Genomic DNA, 26,229 nt, shown 5'->3' on the forward strand with positions numbered 1-26,229 from the left:
GTACGGTTGCAATTATGGGACACAGCAGGTCAAGAACGGTTCAGGAGCTTGATTCCTAGCTACATTCGTGACTCCACTGTTGCAGTTGTTGTTTATGATATCACAAGTGAGTGGGGGGAATTCTGCATTTCTAATACTCTGCCCCTTTCATCCTTTAGCCTAGCTTTGCATGTCCTATCACAGTCACGTGCTTGTTCTTCATTCTGGCATGGAAAAATTGTTTTCTTTTACTGTAGTTGATTTTTAAGCTAGCCACCTGATCACTGCTATTGCAATGTATCGACTGTCTGATCGACTCCCATCATTCTGTAACCCTTTCCTATCACATTTCCTCAAGTCTTGAGTCCTGGCTGGTCTTGTTGCACTTTGCCCTCCTCCATCTGCTTTTTGATCATAGTATCACCGATGACTTCTGGTCTCAAACACCTGAATCATGATCGTAGATAGCTCAATTCTCCAGTTACACTTTGCACTGATAGCTGTAGCTTGCTTCACTCCATTTGCCCTCCCACCACCACCAAGGTTTGGGGATGGGCTGGGGGGGAACTGCATTAACATCACATTTTCATTCGAATTGGTCACTTTCACCTTTTGCAATATATGCAACTTACCACTACGCCCTTACCCTTTAACAATTGCTCTTTCATTTCCTACTAAGGTATGTACATTTTTGTCAACTAAAACGTTAGTGCTTTTTTCAACTCTTCTCCTCCTGTCCCTCCCCTCGTTCCAGAGAGCCCCAACTCACAGCTTTCCCTGTTTTCCGAGAGCAGAATTTTGGTTTGGAAGAGCTGAACCTTCAGACATTTTCAGTTCTAGGGCAGAACTGACTGAGAGCAGTGGCCTAAATGGATACAAATTCCAAAGAGCTTGTCCTTTGCTTTATAAATACTAGGAGATTACAGTAGGAATAAGGAATTTACCTGTGAGATCTATAATTGTTATAAATAGCACTTTCATTTAAGCTAAAATTACAGGTTGGCTGCGAACCTTGAATTATTCTTTTACCGACCTAGCAAATTCAATATTACTGAGTAGTAGAGAGACAAATTAAGATGCTGGCAAGTGATCAAGCCTTGTCTGTCTGGCATACAATATATTACTATGCAGTAGAAGCCATTAAAACAAATCAATGACTGTCGAGAACTGCAGCAGAGCCCCATTTGCTGAGTACTGAGAGCTACTGAGGCCACTCCTCGGCTCTCTGGTAAAGACAGAGCTCCAGGGCAGCTTCTGTGCAACTCCTTTCTCCTTATGGGATGCAGCTTCTCATCCACGTGCTCATCAGGTCAGGGTAGCCTCCTAAATTCCTTATATTTTGGCTTTTGAGGGCATCACATTAAGAAAAAAGCGCCTGTGAATAGATGAAGTTTGTATTTCTTGTTCCATGCAGATGGTCAGGAAACGACTGGGAACACTTCATCAATAAAGGAGTTGCTGGTATTTATATAGCCCTGCTGTTTCCTAGGGAAGAGCCTAAACCTAGCGAGCAGGAAGTGCTTAAGCTGTGCAAAATCCAGAGCTGAGTACTTCTGAGAAGCACAGAAGCTGTAGGACCCTCCTGCAGTAGATGAGCAATGCAGAATGATGGGCAGTGCCACGTCGATCCCCATTTCCCATGCTAAACTTTTGTTTGACTCAACAAAATGGGAGCTGGTCGCATAGAGTGATCAGCCTTCTCATTTTGGATGCTGTCAAAACCAAATCCTTTATCTTAGAGGTGAATTCCGAGGCAGGGAGTGAAGTACCAGCCCAGGTGAAGTTAGTGCTGAGGCTTTCATGCACTTCAGTGTGGGGCACTTGGGGTTTTGCTTGCTGGTTCTTCATCGCCCTATTAGTCTGATTCCAGAAATGAGAAGCTTCTGTTGGAGACCTCCAGCTGTGTTACCAGAGGTCTGTGATGAACCTCTGCAGTGATAATCCTCTCCACTGTTCCCTGTTAGATGTAAACTCGTTCCAACAAACAACAAAATGGATCGACGATGTCAGAACGGAACGGGGCAGCGATGTCATCATTATGCTGGTGGGAAATAAAACAGATCTAGCAGATAAGAGGTACGGAGCAGCAACTCCAGATGTTTTTCTTAGGCTGATGCTCTTTTCTCCAAGACAGCTGTTTTAAAAGGAACATTTGTATTTCCTCCTGAAATGCTGGAGGTGGTTGTGACTGGAGAGGGCTTGGTTTTTAAACTCTAGTTTGGTCAAGCCCAGGTTTACAGCATGAGCATTCAGTCTTAATCCGATTGATAGGATGCAAATGATGGGTGCAAGACATCCTCCCCTTCAGAACTCAGCAATGTGTTTGCATAAGTTGGCAAACTTATTTTTGTGAGAAGGTATGCAGCTTCAGCTTTTGCAGTGTGTACTCTTATTCTGGGTTTATGGCACTGCTTACACTGAGTAAAAGTCATAAAAACGCAAAGCATGAAGTGTTCTGTATCTGATGTTTTCTCAGAATGGGTTCACTTGTGCCCTTTACTTCAGATTTATAGCATCCCATTAAGAATTGTTCTGCCTCTCACAGGGACACAACATGAGTTGCCCTGTGACTTCTATTTGAAAGCTCTTGAACCAAAGTCCTCTCCAGTTCCAGCTGTAGCAGACTGCTTAGGGGGTGGGATACCTAGACGTGGGTAAACAGCAGAAGCCTTTTGGTATGAGGTGGTTACACTTGGTCCTTTGCTAAGTAATTCTGTAGTCTGCAAGTTGATGATTGTTACTGGGTATTAAAATCTTTCAGTTGCTACTTCAAGCATAAAAGCACAGGGTCTTGGGCAGGGACTTGAAGGTGTCCCATTGGGCCATTCAGCTGCTGTGCTTTGGAGCCAGGTGTGCTGTTGTGGTTATTGTGCTGTACAACTGTGCTCAATCTGTGGCAGCTTTGTGCAGGGAAGACCATTAAATGCTTTGAGACTGTAATGTAGGACTCATCTCCTTGGGTTAAAGACAATAGCATTAATTTTCAAGGTGCCCATTCTGTTTGGTTTTTATTTTCTAATTCTGTATTTTTCTTCTCCAGACAAGTGTCCATTGAGGAAGGAGAAAGAAAAGCCAAAGAGCTGAATGTAATGTTCATTGAAACTAGTGCAAAAGCAGGATACAATGTAAAACAGGTGAGTAATGCCTTGGCTGCATCCAGCCCTTAGACTGCTTCTGCTGGTGCTCCTTTGTGACAGTAAGATCTGCTCTGGTGTTGGGAAGACTTTGTGTAGAGGGTCAGAGTTGGTAGTCCATATGCAGAAACTAAGAGCTGGAGTTAAGTTGTTGACTCAGGTTCAGAAACATCCCTGACCTTGCAGCAAATTTGGAACATTTTTCCTCTTAGAAACGAGGAATTATGATTTTGGACCTCCAGGTCATCTTCCTTCGTATCCTCTCAGACTTCTGGTGATCCAGATTGGGTGTTTAGGTTGAAGGGATTAAGCCACAATGTTGGGGACACAGATCTGAGATAGCCCAAGCTATTAGTTTTTGTTAGATAATGAGGAAAAGCAGGGAAACGTCTTTTAAGCTGATGCAACTGCAATAAAACTAGATTTTGATGCTGTGAGGTGGGCTGCAGCTCTTTACATTGTGACCTGCTAGACTTGTGTTAAAGAAGATGTTCACTTGGCAAGCAGTGAACTGGTGAAAGCAATGAACACAACAGAACTGACCTGGTGTGTGCATGAAAGAAATCCTATCTGGGCTTTGTACATAAGCAGATATGCTTCATAGGAGCTCACAAATCGAGAGCCAGAGCTGTGTGTCCTTACTGCCTCTGTGTGGAAAGGGAATCTGCTCTTTCACTGCCCTTACAGTATCTCACACAAAGTTATGACCACTAAAGAGTGTTACATCAAGAAGATGTTAGTACTGCAGGATGGAGAAGACCTTTCTTGTGCACACGTGTTTGTGAAAATAGATGTATATTACCATCGTAGAATGGGTTGATGTAGGGTTAACAAAATGAATAATACCAAATAGTATTGTAGCTGAGATCTCTTACAGATGGTACAGTCAGAAAGATTATTATGATGGATAAGAGATAGTCAAAATAAAGGAAAATGCTCACTTGCATCCCAGGCTCATGGTAGGAAACTCCAAAGGAGCAATCTCCAAAAAAATGATTCTCCCTCAGTGGTGGTCAGCCCTTAAATGGGATCTAGGAGAGGTGGAGCCAGACTCCACCCCTTCTGGTCACACAGGTGCATTGCCTTCATCTTTGCTCCTGTGGCTGACTCAGTGCTCACCTCAGGTGATGAATCAGTGGTGTTCAGGCCGTGGTTCAACAGTTCCCATGCACTTGGGTTGGAAGAGACCTTGTTTTATATGCTCAGCTGCACCAGCAGTGTGCATACAGAGTGTGTAAGGAGTTGCTAAGAACAGGATTGCGAATTACTATGGCTGTACCTTATAGACAGGACTGAAGGGTCTGTTATTAAAACCTTGACCTTGTGTATTAGTAGCAAAATGATTCCCTATGCAGTGGAATAATTAGATGTGTTATCTCAGTGCTGCATTTCTGTGCAGTAGCAGGCAAAAAAGCATTCAGTTCCTGCGCTCGCCAATTATCATGCTGCAACACAGAGGCTGCCTTGTAATTCGGGCTTGGATTTGGTGCTGGAATACTTAATGTTGTACACAGAATAGGGGGCGTGCAGTGGAGAGCAGCTGCCTCTCTGGGAGGAATGATGGTGGTGTAGCTGTGCTCCCTCTTCTCGTGGCTGATGCATATCCAGATGTCTGCATCTGAGCCTGGGGGGCGGCTCGGGGCTGTGGGGGCAGGTAGTGCTGGGTGGGCTGCTGACCTGAGGTGTTAGTGCTGGGTGGGCTGCTGACCTGAGGTGTTAGTGCTGGGTGGGCTGCTGACCTGAGGTGTTAGTGCTGGGTGGGCTGCTGACCTGAGGTGTCAGGAGGGAAATCATAGAATCACAGAAGCACCACAGTTGGAAAAGACCTCCAAGATCACCCAGTCCAACCATCCGCCTATCACCAGTGTTTCCCACTAACCCACGGCTCTCAGCACAACATCTGAATGTTTCTTGGACACCTCTGGGGTCTGTAGCACCCCTACCTCTCTGTGCAGCCCATTCTGGTGCCTGACCACTCTTTCAGAGAAGCTTTTCATAATGTCCAACCTCAGCCTCCCCTGGTGCACCTTGAGGCCTTTCCTTCTCATCTTATTGCTGGTTACACGGGACAAGAGGCCGACCCCCACCTCACCACCAGTTCCCTTCAGGCAGTTGTAGAGAGTGATAAGGTCTCCCCTGAGCCTCCTCTTCTCCTCACTGAACAATCCCAGCTCCCTCAGCTGCTCTGCATTAGATTTGTGCTGCAGGCCCCTCACAGCTCTGCCCCCTTCGGGGCCTCCATGCCTTTCTTGTGGTGAGGGGCCCAGTGCTGAGCTCTGCACTGAGGTGCAGCCTCCACCAGGGCTAAGTGCAGGAGGACAATTACTTCCCTGCTCTGCTGGCAGCATTATTTCTGATCCAAGCCAGGATCCCATTGGCTTTCTTGGCCACCTGGGCACACTGCTGGCTCATGTTCAGCCGAGCATCAACCCACACCCTCAGGTCTGTACACAATCTTCCAGCAACTCTGCCTCACACCTGTAGCACTGCCTGGGGCTGTTGTGGCCAAAGTGCAGGGCCCATCACTTGGACTTGTTGAACCTCATCCCATTGGCCTCGGCCCAGTGCTCAGCCTGTCCAGGTCCCTCTGCAGGGCCTTCCTACCCCCCATGCTGATCAGCACTTCCCCCCAGCTTGGTGTCATCTGCAAACGTACTGAGGGTGCACTCAGTGCCCTCACCCAGGTCATCAATAAAGACATTGAGCAGGAGAGACCTCGTGTGGTGCCCCTGTATTCCACCCAGGCACGAGGTATCGTTGCATAATAAAACGTGCTTTGTAAAGCTGCAGCAGCCATCACTACTGGTGGTGGCTGCATTTAATGCATGCTGAAGGAACAAACTTTGCCTTCTTGTGTTTTTATGCTGAAGATGTTCAGGGACTGTACTAATGAGACTGTCAGAGCAGAAAGCCATTTCTGAGGCAGTAGCCTCACTTGCATGCTCCCTTGGGAAAATTCTTTGCCGTGTAATGGAGGTCTAGACAAATTATGCCTCTAATTTTAATTGCCACTTTACAAGCTGTAAGACTTCTGTAAGAAGAAAGGTATGATAATTCAGCTCCGAGCAGAAAAAGGCGCGGTGCTATCCTGTGTGCTCATTCTTTCTGTATTAAATTGAAGATTCAGTGTTTGGAGACACAACTCCTTCAGTAACTCCATGGAACAGGAGCAAAAAATCTTGGGGCTGATAACATGGCACTGCATCATCATTTGATCCTTTATATTTTTTTTTGTGGCTTCTCTGTTGAGTAGTATGACATTGTCTGAGTCTTTGGTCAACAGATTGTTTCCCAGCAAAACTGGAGAGCTTATGGAGGCAGCTGCAGAATGGATGCCCTTCCCACACCCCCTCTGATGGCTGTGTTTAATGAGCTGAGCACAAGGGTGACCTTCCCATAACGTGACAGTGTCTTGCCATAATAGATTCCGTTTCTGAAGAATGGTTACTGCCCAGATTAATTTTTGTACAGGATTTTTAATTTAAATCGGAATTATTTTAGATAGAGTCTACATTTATCTATAACAAAGTGCATTCATGTGACAGTGACTGTCACTTCATGGCAGATATCAAATGTCCACGTGAAGGTGGACTGGAGATGAGTGATGGGTGGATGCACTGAGCTACAGGTTGGGATTTAGTATTGATGGTGCAGTGTTCAGGCTCCCTGTGGCTGAGATGTGTACATTAGGGAATGGGAACCGTTTTTTTTCCTTCCACTGGAAGCTCTCTCTTGTGAGGACTGACACATGCTGGGTTGTCAGTGCTCCTCATGGCAGCCCACAAACTCCAGCAAAATGCTGTTGATTCGCAGTGCCCTCTCTTCCCAGCACATCTGTCTCCTGGATGTAAGCCCATGCCCAGCTCACAGTTCAGTTGGTGCAGGAGGAGGTTGGGTGCAGAGTTGAATTCCCAGTCCTCCATTGTTTTCTCCTTTGAGGGACCAGGGAACTTCTGACCTCAGATGCTGCTGCTTATCTCTTCTTGCTCATCCTTTTCTGCAGCACTGAGAAGAGCAAAGGGTGCTGTCCCCCAGCTCTGTGCTCACTGCAGCAAACCCACAAAGCCAAGAAGCCTGCATGCATTGTGCCACACTTCAAACGACGCGTGTTTCGACGCCAGGGCCTTCTACCAGCAAAGAAACAGAGAGGAACATAGAGCTGCCAGCCCCTTTCAGTGCAGGGCTCTGTTTGCAGGGGCAGAGGTAGGTCTGTATGTGGGCACTGCAGAGAAGTACACAGTGTTCAGCCTGAACCTGGGCACTGCAGGCTTTCCCCCGGGGGCTGTTGTGATGAGCTGCTGGGGGAAGCCTCATCTCTTCTGTCAAGCTGGATTATAATGTAGAACTTTCCTGTGCTGCTGGGCCTCTTAACGTACAGCCAGGGCACTGTGGAGCTGTGTACGTATTGTTCCTTCTGGCTTTGGGGTGAGGGTGCTGAAGGAAGGAGGAGCAGATGATGTAGGGAGTGAAGATGGTGATAGTGTTGTCCCAGTGTTAAATTGAGGGGAAACAAATCGGCTTTTGGGTCTGAGGTTCAGCTGAGAGTGATTGCCAGGAGAGCTGTTAGGCTGAGGAGGGAAGGAGATAGCTTGCATCAGTTGACACAGTGACTCCCTCCCTGATTCATTTTATTTGTCAGCCCTGAATGAGTGCTAAAAGACTTTCAGATTCACGCTCTCTCTCCGTGGTTCAGGCAGTCTTGTTTGCCTGCAGACTTCGTGCCCAGAATATGTCAGGGATTGTTCTGCTGCCTTGTGGAAACAGAAAGGAGGGAGAGCCCCAAAGGTGTCCTTGCAGCAGCACCTGGCACGCTGTGCTGTGTGAGAGCTGCAGGCTGAGCATGCTGCCTGGCAGGCAGGCTTTCTCATGGCACTTGCTGGAGGAGCACGGCCCCACGAGGAGCCCTCCTTTCCCGGAGCTGGCTCCAGGAGCAGCTTGGCTCTTTTTTGATGCACGTCTATCTGATGGGCAGGAAGCACTCTTTGAGTTGCACTGCTCTCCTCGGGGAATAAGAATGAGGGAAATAAGGCAGTTTGCCTTGCACTGGGGAGCAGATTTCTTGCCTGGCTTTTCCACCAGGGCAGTGATCCTCGTGGCCCTTTTGTGTCGCTGCAGAGCGTTATGGTGGCAACTGCTCCATTGTGACACTGATCTGGTGGGGATTTACTGCCTGGCACCATCTGGGAAATGAATTGAAACCAGTAACCAGGGGTGAGGGTGGTTTCATCAGGAAGGAGGCAGCAGGGTTGGATGCTGAAAGCTGGATGGGTGTGGTTTCATTTCTCACGTGGCTGCATTTTGCTCCAGCCTTGGATAAAAGGCCAGAGTGCTCACCCAGACACGCGTGCTGTGTGTGTGTACACACACTAATACATACCTGTGTGATAGTGTGTGCTTACACACACGTATGTCATGTGCCTGTGACGTTTCACAGTGAGGTAAGTGCTGGCTCGGGTCCTGGAGGCACTGGGAAGCAGTGAGGTCTCCAAATAGAAGGCAGCTTTCTGAAGTTTCACTAATTGGATTTGTTCACATGTGCTGTGGCTGATAAGCAGAAGGTTAATAAGAAAGTTGATTCTTCTAGTTGCCAGATTTCTCTTTTTAGTCAAATAATTTAAGGGGGAAATACAGCTAAAGGCATCAGATTGATTCCTGGTCTTAATATAGAGCGGGGATGACTGTATTTTAAACACTGAGCCCTTCTGTCATCAGCTTGGTTCAAAAGCAGTAATTCCAGTTGGTTCCCATCTGACTTATTTTTAAAACACCCCTCCATCCTTCCCTCCACAAAGTGCATCCCTGATTGGCAGCACTTGGCGATACATATTGTAAAAAGGGGAAATAAAATAGCAACGAGTGAAAGCTTTTTTTTTTCTGCAGTGCTGTTTCCAGCTCGGGTCTCCAAGCACGTGACATCAGCCAAGGGCTCTGTGGGACAACACATTTCCTTCCTTGCATCAGGGCAGAGATGTTGTGTGAGCATCCTTAGCTAGGCACAGCCCTCTCTGGTTGCTCCAAACTTGCATATCCATCCTTAAAAGCATGGGAGGGAATTTTTCCCCCCTAAACCTTCTGCATCAAGAACTGGGTCAGAATTGTTCTGCAGTATGAGAGCAACAAAGCACTGCGTTTGGCCTGATTGTGGGTGGGATGGAGTTGATTCTCTCCTTTGTGGCTGCGATGGTGCTGTGTTTCAGATTTAGGATGAGAATAATGGTTCCACGTGGAGTCAAGGACGTGGTGCTCCTTCATGCCCTGCTGTAGGGGTGCAAGGAGCTGGGAGGGGACATGGTCAGGCCAGCTGACCACAGGGTGATTAGGGTTAGGGTTCAGTAGGGTTAGAGTTTAGTAGGTTAGGACTCAGTAGGGTTAAGGTTCAGTAGGGTTAGAATTTAGTGGGTTAGGGCTCAGTAGGGTTAGAGTTCAGTAGAGTTAAAGTTCAGTAGGGTTAAGGTTCAGTGTGTTAGGACTCAGTAGGGTTAAGATTCAGTAGGTTAGGGCTCAGCAGGGTTAAGGTTCAGTGTGGTGCCATGCTCAGCAGTCACAGCCAGGGGGAAGCAGGAAGGCAGTGTGTGACATTCCAAGCCATGGGTTGGTTTGTCTTCCCAGGAGCCCATTCATTACCTGTGATAAACTGCTTTCCAGGGAATGTTTGCTCTGTGTTGGGTCCAAGTAACACACCCTGAACAAGAGCAAGAGAGCTGAAGTGCTGGAGGAGGAAATCTGCAAGTGATGTGAGGAGTCAGGAATAGATGGAAAGGCTTTGTCAGTATGAATGGGATTTGGGATTTTAGGTTTCTGTGTTTCCATTTCTCTATTTTAGCTAGTCTTAAAAATATCTTGGATGTCAACACTGGATATATTGGGTTCAAAGTGAAGATTACTGTGAGAGAGAGGTAGGTACGAAGTCCCCTTTATAAACAGGGGTCTGAAGAAGATGCTTTTGGAGGAGGGATAGCACAGGTTTTTGTGTCAGCGCTCCTTTTGTCACAGGGCTAGGTGTTTATCCATCCCAGTTTCATCCAGTGATTCTTCAGTGCTTGTTGTCTGGGAAATCCACATAGCAGAGCTCCGTTACGTTCCCATTTGCAGCTGAAACGTGCTCCTCCTGAGCAGTGGGGAGCTCAGGGAGCACTCTGACATAGAGTTGGGGTTTTAGGGACAGAATCATGGAATCCTTCAGGTTGGAAAAGGCAGCTAAGATCATCACATCCAACCCCGGCCCACCCCACCCTGCCCCCTGACCAGATTTCCCTACTAAAGGCAGAGAAAGCACTGAGCTTTCAGAGCATGTGTTGCTTTGAATACAGTACTGAATCTTAAAGTATTCCAGAGCAAGGTGAGATTGAATCACAGTCACTTCCCTGATCATCCTGAATGCAATAGGAAGCATCTAAGGAGTGGTCTAATTAATTCTATGCCAAGTGAATGAAAAACCTGCTGGAAAGTAATAACACAAAGGAAGAGGGCAGTGCTGTTCCCTGCCCGTTGTTTGCTGACCATGAGGATGCAATGGGGATTGCTCTGAAACTGCAATGTCTTCCTTCTCCTTCAGCTGTTCTGACAAGGCCTGGTGCTTGTGTCTGAGTCAGTTTTCAGTGCAGCACAGATAAGCATCTGGAATTTTTAACTCTGTTATTCTTGTTTCTTTATTGGCCTATGAGAATTTGACTAAACTTGTTAGCTCCCGCTAACTTGGGCAATCCTTGTCAAGCCAAGAAGGTTATCTCGATGTCTTCCCAGCATCGTTTGGACCTGAGGGTCCAAATTTGCCTAAAAGCACTGATCTGCAAAGCTGTTCAGGAAATACTGCGTGTCCTGGATGGCTGATGATGAAACACACAGTGGCAGTGGTGCCCAGGAGGGTATGAAAGCATTCATTCTGCTGGGTAGATGTAGGTGTGAGCTGTAGACCCCATGGCCTCTAAGGGTTCTGTTGTGATTCTGTGATACCAGTTTGGTTCTGTGAAGGTGGATTTGTACTGAGCACATCAGCACAGGGTCAGAGCTGTGCCAGGGCTGCTCTCTGTAGGTAAGAACCAATTAGGCAGCCATTGGTTAACCCTAATGAGCAGCAGGCGAGCTGTTCCATCAGGCCTGAGCCTTACTCCTCAAGAAAGGACTGGGCAAAGCTGGGAGGTAGGAGGGGAATCCATCCTGTTCAGCCTTCCAGCCTCCTTCAGGCTGTGGGGAGCTGGGAGCTGCATCCTCTGGGCCTGGGGGACAGGCTCAGGAGGGAGCAGAATCCCTCTGCTCTGGGATTGCAGCAGTGCTTGGCTCGTGGCTTTGCCCTGCGTTTTGTACCCGGGGTGTGGGTTGGGCATGGGGTAGTAGTGAAGCGGATACCCAAAGTTGGGAGTGCTCAGGGCAGAGCTGGATGCCTTCCTGAAGGAAAGATCCTGTGTGTGGGTGGTGGGGTGTCCTCGCCAAGGGTGGGTGAGGGCTGGAAGGTGATGAGGGGATGTCATTACCTGCATGCCTTGTTCTGACCCACAGTCCTGGCCGTGGGGTGTGAGGGCTGAGCTTCCTCCTGATGTGGGAAAGCTTTTGGGGTCCGAGAGTGACAAACTGGGATGGAAATCCCAGGTTCCAAGCAGAGCAGAGAAGGTGACCGAAGGCTTGCTGCCTGAAGCCACTAACATTTCATCTTCAGTAACAACAACAAATGTGATCTGCGGGTTCTTAGGAATAAAGGTTATATTTGGTGTCAGGCTTTTTGGTGTGAGCCATGTAAATGGTACAGAGGATGTATTGAGTCATTGTTTGAGCAGCGTCGAGCTGGGGTGTGCTCTTTGAAGTACGATTGTTGTCATCTGTTCCCTGTGGGGTTCTTTTTTTTCTGTATTTTTGCAGCTTTTCCGACGCGTGGCAGCTGCCTTGCCTGGAATGGAAAGCACACAAGACAAAAGTAGAGAAGACAGTATCCTTTATGCCGGGGTGCAGTGGTGGCAGGGTGCTGCCAGTTACTGTGGGCGAGGAGAATGCAGGTCCTGAATAACAAAGGGTGGTGGAGGAGGAGGGGGTGGGGTCTGTCCTCCAGCCCTTGGCCAGCTTAAGGACTCCCCAGAAAGAAACCTGAGAGGGGGATGGAGGCGAGTAATGCCTGAGGTTGAAATGCTGAGGAGGACCCCCTCTCAGGCAAATGGAGGCATCTCCAAGGATGGAGGTCCCATAGCCATAGTGGTGGTCCCAGTCCTTAACCTCAGACAGCTCTGGGTGGTGTTTGGGGCCAGCACGTGGGCTCTGAGGCTGCTTTTGGGAGTGGTTTGTTGCAAAGCCATAGCAGCAGCTGCAATTGTGAAGGGCTTTGTGACAGTCCAGCCCCCTCCCAGGCTCTGCTCCCCTTGATGGGTGTTCAGGGTTACGTACAAGGATCATGCTGGTGAATGGGGGAGAAAAATGTTTTTGCTGCAGGGAGCCAACACAGGGTTGAAGCAACACCTCCTGTGAAGCATCGTAGGGGGATATGGAGGGCCTGGGGGCTGTGCTGAGGCACAAGCTCTGTGTGGTGTACACGGGGTTGATGAAAACTCCCTCCTTTCATCAAAGGTTAATGAGCTACCATCTTCATTAACGAGAGGATGGTGGGAGGATACACAAGCATGGGCTGTTGGCCATGCTTTCACTATCACCAATTCTAAATGGGAGAGCAGTAAGGGCACTCTGAGTTTGCCTTCCTGCAGCCTGCAGCTAGCAGGAACTGAATGTGATTGTCTCCTAAGATGGGATTAACAGTTGGGGATTTTGCAGAGGAGAGTTCAAGGGTTTTGAACTGCTTGTGCTGAGTGATGGAGCTCTCTTCAGTACATGTGGAGGTCTAAATCATGGAATCACAGAATCACTCAGGTTGGAAAAAACCTTCAAGATCATCGAGTCCAACCACGACCCAACCATACTGCCCTCACTCTAACAGCCCTCTGCTAAACCATGGCCCTGAGCACCACATCCAAATGGATTTAAACACACCCAGGGATGGTGACTGCACCACCTCCCTGCAGAGCCCATCCCAGTGCTGAACGACCCTTTCTGTACAGAAGTGGTTCCTGATCTCCAACCTAAACTTACCCTGGTGCAACTTAAGGCCATCTCCCCTCGTCCTGTCACTGTCACCAGTGAGCAGAGCCCAACCCCGCTCTCACTGTGAGCACCTTTCAGACACTGGAAGAGAGCAGTGAGGTCTCCCCTCACCTCCTCTTCCCCACACCACACAGCCCCAGTTCCTTCAGTCTCTCCTCGTAGGGCACACTCTCCAAGCCCTTCACAGCCTCGTTGCCCTTCTTTGGAGCTGCTCCAGCACCTCCATGTCCTTTCTGTACTGAGGTGCCCAACGCTGAGCACAGCACTCGAGGTGATCAGCCCAACGGATCAAATGTTTGAAATGAATTCTTGCTCTTCTGTTTCACATTTTTTTTCTCCTTCTAATCTCTGTAAAGAGCAATTTGAGCCCCAAGGAGAGGAAGTAGAAGCAGCAGCTGCCTGATGTGAGCCGTCCACCTCTGTGCTGGCTGATAAGAGGAGCTCTGAGGAGTAGTGCAGGTCGGTGTCTCTGGGTCCGGGTGCCAGCTGCTGTGCCAGTGGTGTGGCAGCAGTGCCAGGACAGGGAAGGCTGCTGGGAAATTGCATCTCAGCTTCCTTCCCTGGGCTGTGCAGTGGGTATGGGGCTGTCAGGGCCGGGGCAGCTGCGTCTGTTGGCCTTAACTCCTCGCTCCCAGTGATCGACATCAAACTGGAAAAGCCTCAAGAGCAGCCTGTCAGTGAAGGAGGCTGCTCCTGCTAATACTGCGTGGCTTCTAACCTTCTCCAGAACATCACTGCTTTCCCTCCCTTTACTCTTCATTGACTGCAGTGTGAATATTGGCTTGAACCTTCCCCTTTCAGTAATAACGTATTGCAGTTCATCATCGCTGGCTGTCTCGTGGAGATGATCTATTAGCTTCACAAGCACACACACACACACACACAAGGAAAATGTTGGTGTCTTCATTATTTATAAGAAAAAAAAAAAAGCCAAAATATTCCAGCGTATTCCAGTTATAACTTAAAAAAAAAAAAAAAAAGAAAAAAGGCAAATGACAAAAAAAAAAAAAAAAAAGATAGGTACAATTTCTTAATATTTGTCCCTTTTTTAATATGTTACGATACTGCACTTTGAGATGATGGGACCCGAGTTGGACACACAGGAGATGTACGTGCAGAGGAGTGCTTGCCCGCCCTCCCCCCCGGCGGTGTCTGCAGAGGAGTGGGCTCCAGCAGTCCTCACCCAGCAGTAACGCCCCGTGGCTGAAGCCAGCTCCCATGCTCAGAGCAGAGGTAGCCTGGATGCTTTGCAGAGCCCCACGTTAATGCCAACCTTAATGACGGGGGGTTGGAGGTGTCCTGAGGGTCTTTCTGGGGGGGGGGGATGATGACAAGAGGCTCTGGAAGGAGTGGGGGAGGGGTGTGTGTGCGTTGGCAAACTGCAGGGAGCAAGGAGATCTGTTGGCAGTGAGAGAGGAGTTTTAAGAGCATTTTTTTTTTCCTTTTACGTAGAGCAAGAAGTGAAATTGTGGCTGTGTTGAGAGGTGGGAATGTGGCGTGGCCGCTGTTGGGGGCAGAAAGCATCGGTGCTTCTCGTGTTTGAGAGAGGGGGGAAATGGAAAAGGAGGTGGAGAAAGCTGCCTGAGCTGATGGGGACGTGTGAGAAAGAAGGAGCAATGGCGGTGGGCACGGCCATCCCACAGCTGTGGGGGTGCCCTGGGGGTCCGGAGGGGCGGTGGGTTGTGTAGGATGGGGGCAACTTGTGGTGATGCAGACGGATGCCTTTATTTTTTATCATTCTTATTTCTTTTTTTTTTATGTTGGGTCTTCCAAGTTGGGTTCATCTGTTTTTGCTTTTTTTTTCCCTCGAGCTGGATAGGTCGGTTCGATACGAGTCACCTGGTTTTCTATTTAACTGGGCTTCTCATTAACCGTTCCTCTTCGCTATTTATTTCTCTGCTTACTTTTTTATTTAACCATTTTGGGTAATTTTGGTGGTGGTGGTGGGGGGGGTTGTCTCTTTTTTTCTCGGCGGAGGGGTCTGCGTAGAGCTTTGCTGACGTCGTGAGATGTAGCTACCCGAGAAACACGGACGGGACACACTAGAAGTGCACCCTTTTAATCTTTACTAGTCATTGTGAAGTTGCTGTGTCAGTTAATTGTAAATACATTGTTTGCTGGGTGATGAAGGCTGAGATAACAGTGCAGGAAGGGGTTCTCGAGTCTGCGCTGCGACTGCTGCTCACCAGCAGCTGCGTGCACACAGCCAGGCTCCTCCTGGCTCTCCTCTGCCCTGAGATAAATGGGGGAGAGAAGGGAGTGGTCCTCAGCACCCCGTGTGCCAGGAAGAGGGCACAGCCCTCTGCGGTCCTTCACTGCCAGGCTGGTGCCCTGCCCTGGCTCTCTAGCAACTCTGCACAACAATAACTTCAAAGGCAGAATGAGATGCAAAGCGCTTTTATAATGCAATATCAAAGGCAAGTTGGTTTTTTTTTATTATTATTATTTTTTTTTTTGGACGTGGCATGTCTCGAAATAAACACCAGTGATAAGTGACAGAGGATCATTCTTCCTTTCAAAGGAGCTCTTGAGGGGAGGGAAACCTGGGAAACCTGGCTGCCTTTCCTGCCTGGCACCGCCCTGAAGCGTGCAGAAACGATCCCTTTTGCCTCCTCGGTTGTTTCTCGTTGGCTTTCTGTTTTCCTTCTTCCTTTGGGTTTTCACGTTGGCCATCGTTTCCCCGTTCCCCACCGGCGTGTGCTTTCTGGGTTCCCCTTTGCTTTTGCTCCATGGGCATGGCCTGGCCAGCAGAGCCACGGGAACAGACTTCTTTTGTGATGGCTTTGACGACAGTGAAGGTTTCTGCTCTGTTTCTTTTCTCCTCCCCGCTCTGGTTGTTGTACAGTACATGACGCAGCTGTCCATTACTCACTTTTTGTCTTGATACAAAGTAGTTGAAGAAATTGTATAAGGGGAAAAAAAGGTTCCTTTTCTTCATGTTGGAATGTCACTGGTACCTCAGCTCTGTTTGATAATATGAAACAACAAAAGAATCCGTAGCGCTTGAACTAAATAAATACCTGTCTCATTGGAAGGCTCTGCTCTCTTCTCTGCCTCTGTCCATTGCAATGTGGGGTGCCATGAGTGAGTGGCTCGAGGGAGAGCAGTCTGTGAGGGCTGGGGAGAGGGCAGAGCGATGCTGAGACCCTCTGCCCGGTGCAGCTTTGCCTTTCTGCTCCTTTCTTGCTCTTTTTGCAATCCAGCAGCTTCCTGCACCTCGGAACCGTGGTTGGACTGAACCTTCCCCCCCTCCCCCGTGGTGGCAGACCCCACTCCAGCCCCATCCTACCAGCAGCAGCAGCGAGGGTGCAGGAACTGGCGGGTGAGTACAGGTAGCAGTCGTGCCCTCCCTTTGTCAGGTGGTTGGAAATCTCTTTTGGTCTCAGTTGGACATGAGGAGGGAATTCTTCACCGTGAGGATGGGCACCGTGACGCTGCCCGGAGCTGTGGGGCTGTGGGTCCTTGCCTGTGGAGGGGTGAAGTTGGGGGACACTGAGGGCCCTTCCCAGCCAAACCGCTCCGGGTTTGTGGCTCTTGGATGTTAGGGAGGAAGTCACAGGTTGTGGTCCGTTCTGTAGGAACAACAGCACCACAACCCCAAGAGCACTCCTTGTAAGGTCTCCATCAGAAAACTTGAGCGTGGTCTTGTGGGGGTGCCCTGGGTCTGGTCCACACAGGAGGCAGTGCTGGCACCAGTGTGAGCCCTTACAGAGCTGGGGAGCATCCATCCCATCAGCAGTCGGGGTGGCACAGGGTGCTGGCACTCCCTGGCAGCCATGCACAGCCCCCCCATAGGAAACTACTTGGGATCCCTTTGTATCAGAAGGTGTTTGGGAGCGAGGCAGACATTGTAAGGGGAGTTTTGCTGTTCCCCTTATGGCTACAGTAGAGAAACCAGTCCACTGGGGTTGGGTTTTCCCATTGGGATACCCTTCCTCCCCCTGTAGGGATGCTCGGGACTCACTTCCCAGCTGCCCTCTGCCCTTTCCGAGCCCAACCCTCCAGGCTCACCCAGGATATAACTGAAAGCAATTTGATCTCAGCCACCCAGAGAGCACATCTTGGAAGGAGGACGGCTTCCCTGATGGCGTTAAGGTTTGATTAATGGTACTGCTAATTAAAGTGGCCCTGCACACTTGTCTGCTCAGCGCGGCGCTGCTGGGCATTCAGGTGACACAGAGATGCTGGGATGTGCCCACCTCTCATGGCACACCCCACAGCATTCACCCCCATTGTGGGGTTTTTTGAAGTACTTCTGGGGCTCAGCCATAGGGCATGCCTCCATTCTGCTGCCTTCATTCTTCACACCCCTGGATTTTAATTGCAGTGTGTTTAATTGGGATTGGAACTCAAGGATCCCGACGGTCCCTTCCACCCCAAGCCAGGTGGTGTTGCAGTGGGACACTGCTGTGTCCCCTGGTGTCCTCGTACCATGGTACCCCAAATCCAGGCTCATCCCCAGGGTCTGCTACACAGATAGGGACCTCCATCAGTGCTAATTGGCAGCAGTGGTTAATTGCCTCCCAGCCATGTTCCCTGGGAGCTTGGAGCCTCGTGGGGACAGGAGCTGGACCCTTTTCCCCATGGAATGCTCCAAGCCTGGTGAGGGAAGCAGCCCCACAGAGCACAGTGCTGTGGGGCCCATGTGGGGCTCTGGGGCAGGGATGCTGTGCAGAGGGTCCCTTTCCCAGCACCATGCAGACCCCAGACCCACTGCCCCCCTCCCCCAGTTGCTGCTCACAGCCCTCCTCACCCCGCAGCCTGGGTCTCGTTGGAGCTGCCTTTATTAGAGAGCCTTTTTATTTCAGTTTTCTCCAAAAATCAGTGGTGTTGCAGGATTGGGTTTGCAGCAGTGGTGATGTGAGGGAGGCCGGGGGAAGGATGAGAGTGATGTTTGGGGTCATCCCGAGCCCCGAGGAGACGAAGCTTTGCCCGAAGGTTGGGCTGGTTGCTGGTGCTGCTGTTGGTTTCCTACTGGGGATTTTTGGTCTTTTTTTTTTTTTGTGAATTCTTGAGCTGCTTATTTCATATCAGAGTTCTTGCAGTGATGCTCCTGGTGCTGCTCAGTGCATGAACACGGCCCCGTGGTGTGCTGCCGTGGGTTGGGGCCATCCCAAGTGACCGTCCCCATGTGTCGACCCCAAATGAAAGCCTGGCAGTGACCAGGAAGGGGCTCAGTGCCCAGGGAGCTCTTCCCATTCCCCAAAACTTCAGTGCTGTGTGTCCCTTCTGGATCTGCTGCTGCTTGGTGCTGGCTGGGGGAGCCCCATTGTGGCCAGGGTGGTTCCCATCCCAATTCCAGGGTTCCTATCTGAATTCCTGGTTTCCTACCCCAATTCCTAGGTTCCCATCTCACTTCCTGGGGTTCCCATCTCAATTTCTGTGTTCTCATCCCAGTTCTCGGGTTCCCATCCCAATTCTTGGGTTTCCATTTCGCTTCCTGGGGTTCCCGTCTCAATTTCTGTGTTCCCAATTCAATTCCTTCATTCCCATGGATTCCCATTTCACTTCCTGGCATTCCTATCTCATTTCCAATCCCAATTCCTGGGTTCCCATCTCACTTCCTGGGGTTCCCATTCCAATTCCTGTTATTCCCATCCCAGTTACTGGGTTTCCATCCTAAATCCTGGTGTTCCCATCCCAATTCCTGGGTCCTTGACCCCAGTTCCCAAGGTTTTGTCCTCATTTCCTGAGCTTGATCAGCCTTAGGACTGGAGTGAGGCAGAAAGCCAGACAGAAGCATGGAGCTGCTCGTGTGCCTGGGGCTCTCTGCGTATGGGATATAAGGGTTCTCATCCCCCTGTTGAACTCAAATCCTCCTCGATTCACTCACCCCTCACACCAGCCCCCATCCCTGTTTCCTACCCTGGCACCTGGGAGAGAGACCATCCAGACTGGTTTCTCCCTTCTCCAGAGTTTCAGCTTCAGGGAAGACCCAACACAATGGTGCTGGAGCCTCCCCACAAAAGACCCTTCAAAAAAGCAGTTCAGTCAGAGGAGGACGTGGCTGCCTCCCCGAAACAGCTGCTGGGAGCAGCACCCCTCCAAACTCATCCCGAAAAACTTTAAGTGTTTGTGCAGCTGGAGATTTGGGGTGGTGGATGGTGCCGGGCTGTGGGGCCACATCCTCCCCTCCCCACCAGCTTCCCTGGGGCAGCAAAAGGTCTTGGCTTAGGTTTTTGGGTGCATGTGCTTTATCTGATGCAAAAGCCATGGGTGGGTGGGAGGAGGTTGCTTCCCTTTGTCCCAAAAGGATGATTTTGAGGGGTGCCAAGCCAGGGGTGTGTTACCTCAGGCTGGGGAGCCAAAGGGACCACTAAAACCAGCACGGCATCCACATGAAGGAGCCCAGGGCCGCGCCAGTGGCGGCCCCTGCCAGCAGCCCCAGAGCCATCTGGTCCCCGGAGACACGGTAGGGATCCTCACGCACGATGACATGGGTCACCCCGGGGGCTGCAAGGCAAAAAGGGAGCAGTGGGTGACCTGGGAGTCCCCCGTGGGTGTCACCCCCCAGAAACTCTGAAAATCTCCTTCCCAAACTCCCCTACCCCATCCCCTGTCCCGGTGGTCCGCCCCAGGTGCCACCGTACAATGCAGAGGCTCAGCCCAGCGCTTCCCACAAATCCTGCCAAGTACAAAATTGTCACTGGGGAACCAGGGTTGGAGCTGTGACCCCACTGAGCGTCCCCCAAATCAGCACCAAATGGCACAGAGGGAAGGGGAGAATGGGGGCAACCCACCCACCTCCATACAGGTGGCCGTAGTGGCCCGAGCTGATGTAGGCGGTCTGGTGGGAATCGATGGGCACCGTCTGGTAGTAGTCATCGTCGTAGGGGTCGTAGACGTGCACCTGGGAGTGGTGGGAGTAGCGACAGGCTGGCCCCATGTGCTATGGGGGCTGACCCGTGGGTTTGGGGTGCAAGGAGGCCTTCCCAGGTGAAGCCTTTGTTGAAGGGCCTCAAACACCGCCCCACTCTGGGGGCCCTATACTCTGCCTTTGTTCCTATTAACTCCCTCCTATCAGCTTAACTCCACCCCGCTCCCCTTAGCTCTGCCCCTATCACCTTAATTCCATTCCCATCACTCTGCCCCATCCCTTTAACTGTGTCCCCATCACTTAACCGTGACTTAACCCGTAACTGTGTCCCCACCACTTTCACCCTGCTACGCTGAACTCCTTCCCCATCACCTAAACTCTGCCCCCAACAGCACAGCTCTGCCCTTTCTCCCCTTACCTCCATCCCCATCACCCTAATTCTGTCCCTGCTGCCCTTATGTCTCCATCACTTTAACTCTGCCCCTATCCCCTTAACTCTGCCCCTGTACCCTTCGACTGTCCCCATTCCTCTCAACTCAACTCCTCTCAACTCCTTCCCCATCCCCTTAACTGCATGCTCATCGCTTTAACTCTGCCCCTGCTCCCCTTAACCGCCCCCATTGCTCTTCCAGTTGTCCCTGCTCCTTTAACCTTATCCCTATTGCCCTCAACTTTGTCCCCATCACCTTAACTCTGCCCCTATCCCTTCACTGTGACCGCATCACTCTCACCCTGCTACGCTGAACTCGTTCATTATAACTCTGCCCTTGTCCCTTTAGTTATGTCCCCATTGCCATCCCCAGCTCTTCCCATTGGTGCCACCAGTGCCCCTGTTCTGGGGGATGAGGGCAGAGGAAGCCTCACCGGGGTGGATTTCGCCTCCAGCACCGCCATCTTCCATGCACTGCAAAGGAAGCAGAGGCAGTGGGTTGGGGGCTTGGCTGGGCACTGGTCCCCACCCTCTGCCCGCACCAGCATTAATCCTTAATTCCCAATTAGCACGGGGATGGGGTGAACGAGGTGGGAATGTGACCCCGAACTGCGGGGAAGCACATAATGGGTGAGTTTCCTTCCGTGCCAGACGTCTCAACATTGAACCACAGTCCGGCTTGGGGTTGGAAGGGACCTCAGAGACCATCCAGATCCAACACGTCCCCGTCGTCTAAGAGCAGCTTAAGGTTTCTTGCTCTTAAAGATAAGGAGGAGCGGTGCTAAAAGCGGCGTCGCATCGTGCTGGGCATGGCCTTAATCCAATCTGCTCTCTGTGTTTGCATTATTTATCAACGGACGCTGATGGAAACGCTGCCACGGTTCCTTGTGGTTGGCTGAGAGGTGATTTCTCATCCAGGGTGCTTAAAAATAGCTCTGCTCGGCTCAGAGGTGTTCAGTGAGAAAAGCAAATCTGCACCCACTGCCCTGCAGACGACCTCGGGGCTGGCAGTGAGCTGGGGGCAGCAGCACGCCGTTCTCTCCCCACTGAGGAGCTTTGGGGGCCAGGAGAGCAGGGGCTGGAGCTGCTGAGGGGACTGAGGCACTTACATGGCATCGTCCTGGCTCTCAGCACACAGCGTCGTCTTGGAGCCGTCCCGCAGCACGATGCTCAGCAGGCACTCACGGCTCTTCCCCTCGGGTGGCTGTATGTCTGCAAGGGGACAGCCAGAGCCAACCTCAGCGGGGGGACACGAGGGGACCCCCAAAGCCACCTGAGGGGACCCGCAGTGCCAGCCAGTGGGATCCCCAAAGCCAGCCGAGGCCAGTGCCACCCACGGGTTGGCATTTTGAAGCCGCGCTCAGAGTTGGTTTTGTCTCTCAAAGCTCAAGGCACCAACGCCAGCACAACCTTCCACCTCCGCAGCAGAATGACCCCAAGTTTCCCACCCGGGCTTGGGGCTGAGTTCGCTTTGGATGTGCCAAATCCCACAGATGGATGAGAGGGACCCGGCACCGAACACAGACTGTGGCGTTGGCCGTCGTGCTCCCACTTCGCCGGGAGCTCCGTGGAAGCTCCGGCATCGCCGCGCGGTGAAAGGCGCTTTGTGCCACACCGTGGGCTGAGCTGAGCTCCTCTGCTGTGTTTGTGCGAGACAGCACTGAGTCAGAGCCGTGGGAGCACGCTGGGAACGAGCAGAGTGGAGGTGGGGAAAGGAGGAGGGGAGAGGACGTGCGTCTCGTGGGGAGGTGGCAGTGCGGGCTGGGGAGGGGGGGATGGCACGGCCTTTGGGGTTGGGTGGGCAAAGAGGGTGGGTTGAAGTGTATAGAGCCACACAGAGCCCCACGGCTTGGGGACACAGCCTGGGGATCTTGGTGGCACAGAATCTGGGATTCCATGCTTGGAGATGGGGTGCAGATGGAGCTGGGGGGCACGGAGCTTGGGGATGCCAAACCTGGGTATAAAGGATTGGGGACACAGAAGTTGGGGACACAGGGTACAAAGACACAGGGCTTGGGGATGCCAAACCTGGGTACATAAAGATTGGAAACACGGAAGTTGGGGACATTGGGCATGGGGACACAGGACATGGGGATACAGAGCCTGGGGATGCCAAACTTCGGTACGTAAGGACTGGAGACACAGAAGATGAGGACACAGGGCATGAAGACATGGAGCCTGGGGACACAGAGCTTGGGGGCACAGAGTTTGGGAGCATGGGGGTCGGGAATGCAGGGCTTGGGTATGTGAATATTGGAGACACAGAACGTGGTGACACACAGTTTGGGCACAACAAAGATTGGGGACACAGAGCACAGGGACTGAGGGCTTGGGGATGCAGAGCTTGGGAATAGGGGACTTGAGGACGCAGGAGTGGAGATGTGGAGTTCAGGGACTCAGAACTTGGGGACCCATCTCGGGGCTGCAGAGCCTGGGTACACAGGGAGCGAGGACACGTTTGGGGACACAGAGCTTGAGGGATGCGGGGCTTGGGGGTGCAGGGACTGGGGTTGCAGAGCTTGAGGATGCTGAGCTCAGGAACACCAGGACTGGGGATGCAGGGGTTGGGTTGGGGTCGCAGGGCTTTGCTCACCACGGCACTCGCGGCCGACCCGCACGTCGCGGCAGCTGTACTTGACGTGGATGCGCCCGTCCATGTCGCGCTGCGTCTCGTCGTGATAGTACACCAAGCTGCCATCCAGGTAGAGGACGAACCAGTTCCTCTTCCAGCGGCGCAGGATGGAGCCTGGGGGACAGTGGAGTGTGAGTGAGTGACCCTAAACCCACAGCGGGGTCCCACAGTCCCCGTGGGGTGCCTGACCTGGGGATGAACCACAGCAGCGTGGCTTTAACGAAACCCTTGGATCCATCCCTGGAAAACACTGCCCTCCCCCCCCCCCAAAAAAAAAAAATATATATATTGGGGTATTGGGGCATCTCCCAGTCCTTATAGGGTGGGAGGGTCCTTGTAGCATCTCTGGCTGAGCTCCATGAGCCCAAGCACCCAGTGAATAGGGGACAGAACCCCATTGAGATTGGGAGCAGGGATTGGGATTGACACTCACTCTGCCGCCAGAGCCATCCGCTCTTCACCAGTGCCATGGCCACGGGAGGGCTTCCGGACCTTCTGCCGCAGGGAGGGAAAGAAAGAGAGAAACAGAAAGGATGAGGTGAGAAGAGCAGTTCCTGCTGTCCCCTCTCCCTCCCGTGGGGCTGCGGGAGGGATATGGGAAGTGGCCAGGTGAATCGGGGCCGCGCAGACGTGGGGTTTCATAACCGGGGAAACACTGAGGTGGGGAGGGCTGTGCCACCTTTCTTGGTGCCTTTAATCTCGTTGGGATTTAGGGATTATCGTCCCGTGGAGGTAAATGGAGAAATCCGGGACGCGGATGAGAACAGGCGCTCCCTCCCAGGGGCCCCGGTAACTTTCCACGTCGCTTGTTTTGTTTTCCTGCCTGGATGGAAATTAATCCTTAATGAGGCCATGAAGTCATCGCTCCCCGGGTCCCCGACACCATGACACTGCTCAAACCCCCAGGGCATCCCATGGGCTCTGCTGCCCCCGTCCCTCTCTGCCCCTCTGTTACCCACAACACCCCCAAAACTGCAGTGCCCGGTGGTCCGTCACCCCCCTGTACTCAAACCCCTGGTACCCACATCTGCTGCTCTCCTGCCCCCCCCCCCCCCGGCACCTTTTCTCCCTCCATATCCACTTTGTGGGGCAGTGCTTTCTGCATCCCCACAGTCCTCACCCCCCCATGTACACGCACCCCCAGCGCTGCCCTCCCCCTGTACCCCATCTCCTGCTGCTCCCATACCTGGTAACCCCCGCACCCCATTCCCCCGTGCTCCCACCCCCTGTACCACCACCCCTTGTACTCCATCCCTGGTGCCCCCATCCCCTCGTACCACCACTGTACCTCCATCTCTGGTATCCCCCATCCCCCTGTACCCAAATTCCTTGCACTCCCTTTACCCCATCCCCCTGTACCTCGTCCCTTTGTACCTTCATTCCCTCCCCTTGTTCCCCCATCCTTCTCTAACTCCATCCCTTATACCCCCCATCTCTGTGCACCCCCATCCCTGCTACCCTCATCTGTTGTACCCCACTCCCTGTGCCCCCATCCCTCTTTGCTCCCTCCCTACCACCTCCATCCCTTGTACCCCCCTATATCCCCTTCTACTCCATCCCCTGGTACCCACACTCCCCTGTACCCGAATCCCCACTATCCCCATCCCACTGCACCCCCATCCCTCGTACCCCCCTATATCCCCTTCTACCCCATCCCCTGTACCCCCATCCCTAGCTCCCCCCTACATCCCCTTTTATCCCCTGGTACTCCCATCCCCCTGGCACCCCAATCCCTGCTCCCTTCATCCACAATACCCCCCATCCCCCCGTACCCCATCCCTCTGTAACTCCTGCTTACCCCAATCCCCCCCTACCCCTCTCCCTTCTCGCACCCATCCCTTTGTACCTCCATCCCCCTGTACCCCCTCCTCCTGCACCCCAACCCCTCGCACCCCATCCCCATTCCATTCCTCACCCCATTTCCCCCCCCCCACATCCTCTCCCCCCGGACCCCTCACCGGGCACAGCAGCGCAGTGAATCCCCGCTGCGCTCCGCTCGCGTTCCCCCCGCCCGTCCCCGCTGCACGCACAGAGCGTCGGGAGATGTAGTCCGGCGCCGGGAAACGGTCCTCAAGGGGAGGGAGGGGGGAGAAACCCCCCCGACAATCGGAACACTTTGTGAGGTTGTTCCGTTGGTGGCCCAGGGGATGGGGCTGGGGGGGGGGGGGAGGGGCACAGCGTCAGCTCCGTCCCACGGAGCGCAGGCGGGGGTCAGGGATGGGCTGAGAGCCCCAAAAGATGGGGGTGAAAGCGCTCAACGGCCCAGTGCGGTATCCCGGCATCGGGAGCGGTGGGAGGGGGGAACACCTTCTGCAGGGGACACCCCCGATCTAATATCAGGTTTGGGGCTTCTAAAGCGAGGGGGGAGGCGGAGGGGGTCAGCAATCCCCCGGCTCTGCAAAACAAGTCTTTGGGGGTCGTCACGTCAGCGCCACATGCCAAAACCTCCCCTCCCCTCCCTTCATTCATTCCCTCCCTTCCCCTCCCCGTCCCTACCCTCCTCTCTTTTCCTTCCCTCCCCCCTTCCCCTCCCCTCCCCTCTTTTATTTCCCTCCTCTTCCCCTCCCCCTTCCCCTCCCCACCTCACCCCACCCCTCTTTCCTATCCCTCCTCTCTTTTCCTTCCTTCCCTTCCCTCCCCTTTCCCTCCCCTTTCTCTTTCCCTTTCCCCTCCCCCTTCCCCTCTCCATCTCTCCCTCCCCTCCCTTTCCCCTTCTCTCTTTCTCTCCCCTCCCCTTCCCCTCCCCTCCTTTTCTGCGTGGGTCAGGGGAAGGCATGGAATCCACGCGCGACGCCGTGCGGTCCCACTGTGCCGTTTGGAAAAGAGCTGCGCAGTCTCTCTCCCCCAAATCACATCCGGGGGTCGTTCCGTTGCGGCTGACAAAGAGAAGGGGCTGCGAAAGGGAGAGGGGCGGACGCGGGATGCGAGGGGACCCCAAAACGCGGAGCTGCCCCCATTCCCGGGGCCGTCAGGTGGAGCTCGCCCCTCCCCCCCCCCGCGTGGGGCAGCGGTCGCATCCCTTTGTGGTGAACCCCTCCTTCCCTATACCCGCTGTAACCCCCCCCCCTCCCGTCCTGAGCACAGAGCAGAGGGGCAGCACTGTCCGTTCCCCCCCTCCCCCCCCCCGCAGTGCTGCGGCGCGGGGCGATGCGCTCCATCC

General features: G+C 52.4%; 2 protein-coding genes across 4 annotated transcripts in view; one reads left to right on the forward strand and one right to left on the reverse strand.

The window, feature by feature from the left end:
• The window catches only part of RAB6A (RAB6A, member RAS oncogene family), a 52,939-nt gene extending 38,880 nt beyond the window's left edge, over positions 1–14,059 (forward strand). For 2 of the 3 annotated variants that reach the window (XM_065745797.1, XM_065745796.1), the window contains 5 exons: positions 1–106; positions 1,944–2,055; positions 3,020–3,113; positions 11,967–12,033; positions 13,826–14,059. In XM_065745797.1, the coding sequence (XP_065601869.1) occupies positions 1–106; positions 1,944–2,055; positions 3,020–3,113; positions 11,967–12,033; positions 13,826–13,890 (444 nt within the window). In that variant the 3' untranslated portion in view covers positions 13,891–14,059. The remainder of the gene's footprint in view (positions 107–1,943; positions 2,056–3,019; positions 3,114–11,966; positions 12,034–13,825) is intronic. The other variant, XM_065745794.1, reaches the window with a different exon arrangement.
• A 5,246-nt stretch (positions 14,060–19,305) lies between these two features.
• PLEKHB1 (pleckstrin homology domain containing B1) lies at positions 19,306–25,149 on the reverse strand. Its single transcript, XM_065745801.1, has 8 exons — positions 25,028–25,149; positions 23,749–23,892; positions 23,503–23,564; positions 23,031–23,183; positions 21,547–21,649; positions 20,872–20,911; positions 19,935–20,040; positions 19,306–19,643 (listed from the first exon to the last, which is right to left on the reverse strand). The coding sequence occupies exons 3-8, from the start codon at positions 23,537–23,539 to the stop codon at positions 19,507–19,509; spliced, it is 576 nt and encodes a 191-aa protein (XP_065601873.1). The 5' UTR covers positions 23,540–23,564; positions 23,749–23,892; positions 25,028–25,149; the 3' UTR covers positions 19,306–19,506.
• Between the last annotated feature and the right edge of the window lie 1,080 nt (positions 25,150–26,229).

Source organism: Cyrtonyx montezumae, unplaced genomic scaffold (assembly GCF_038088225.1).
Source record: "Cyrtonyx montezumae isolate F1298 unplaced genomic scaffold, pur_monq_1.0 scaffold_37, whole genome shotgun sequence".
Taxonomy (NCBI): Eukaryota; Metazoa; Chordata; class Aves; order Galliformes; family Odontophoridae; genus Cyrtonyx; species Cyrtonyx montezumae.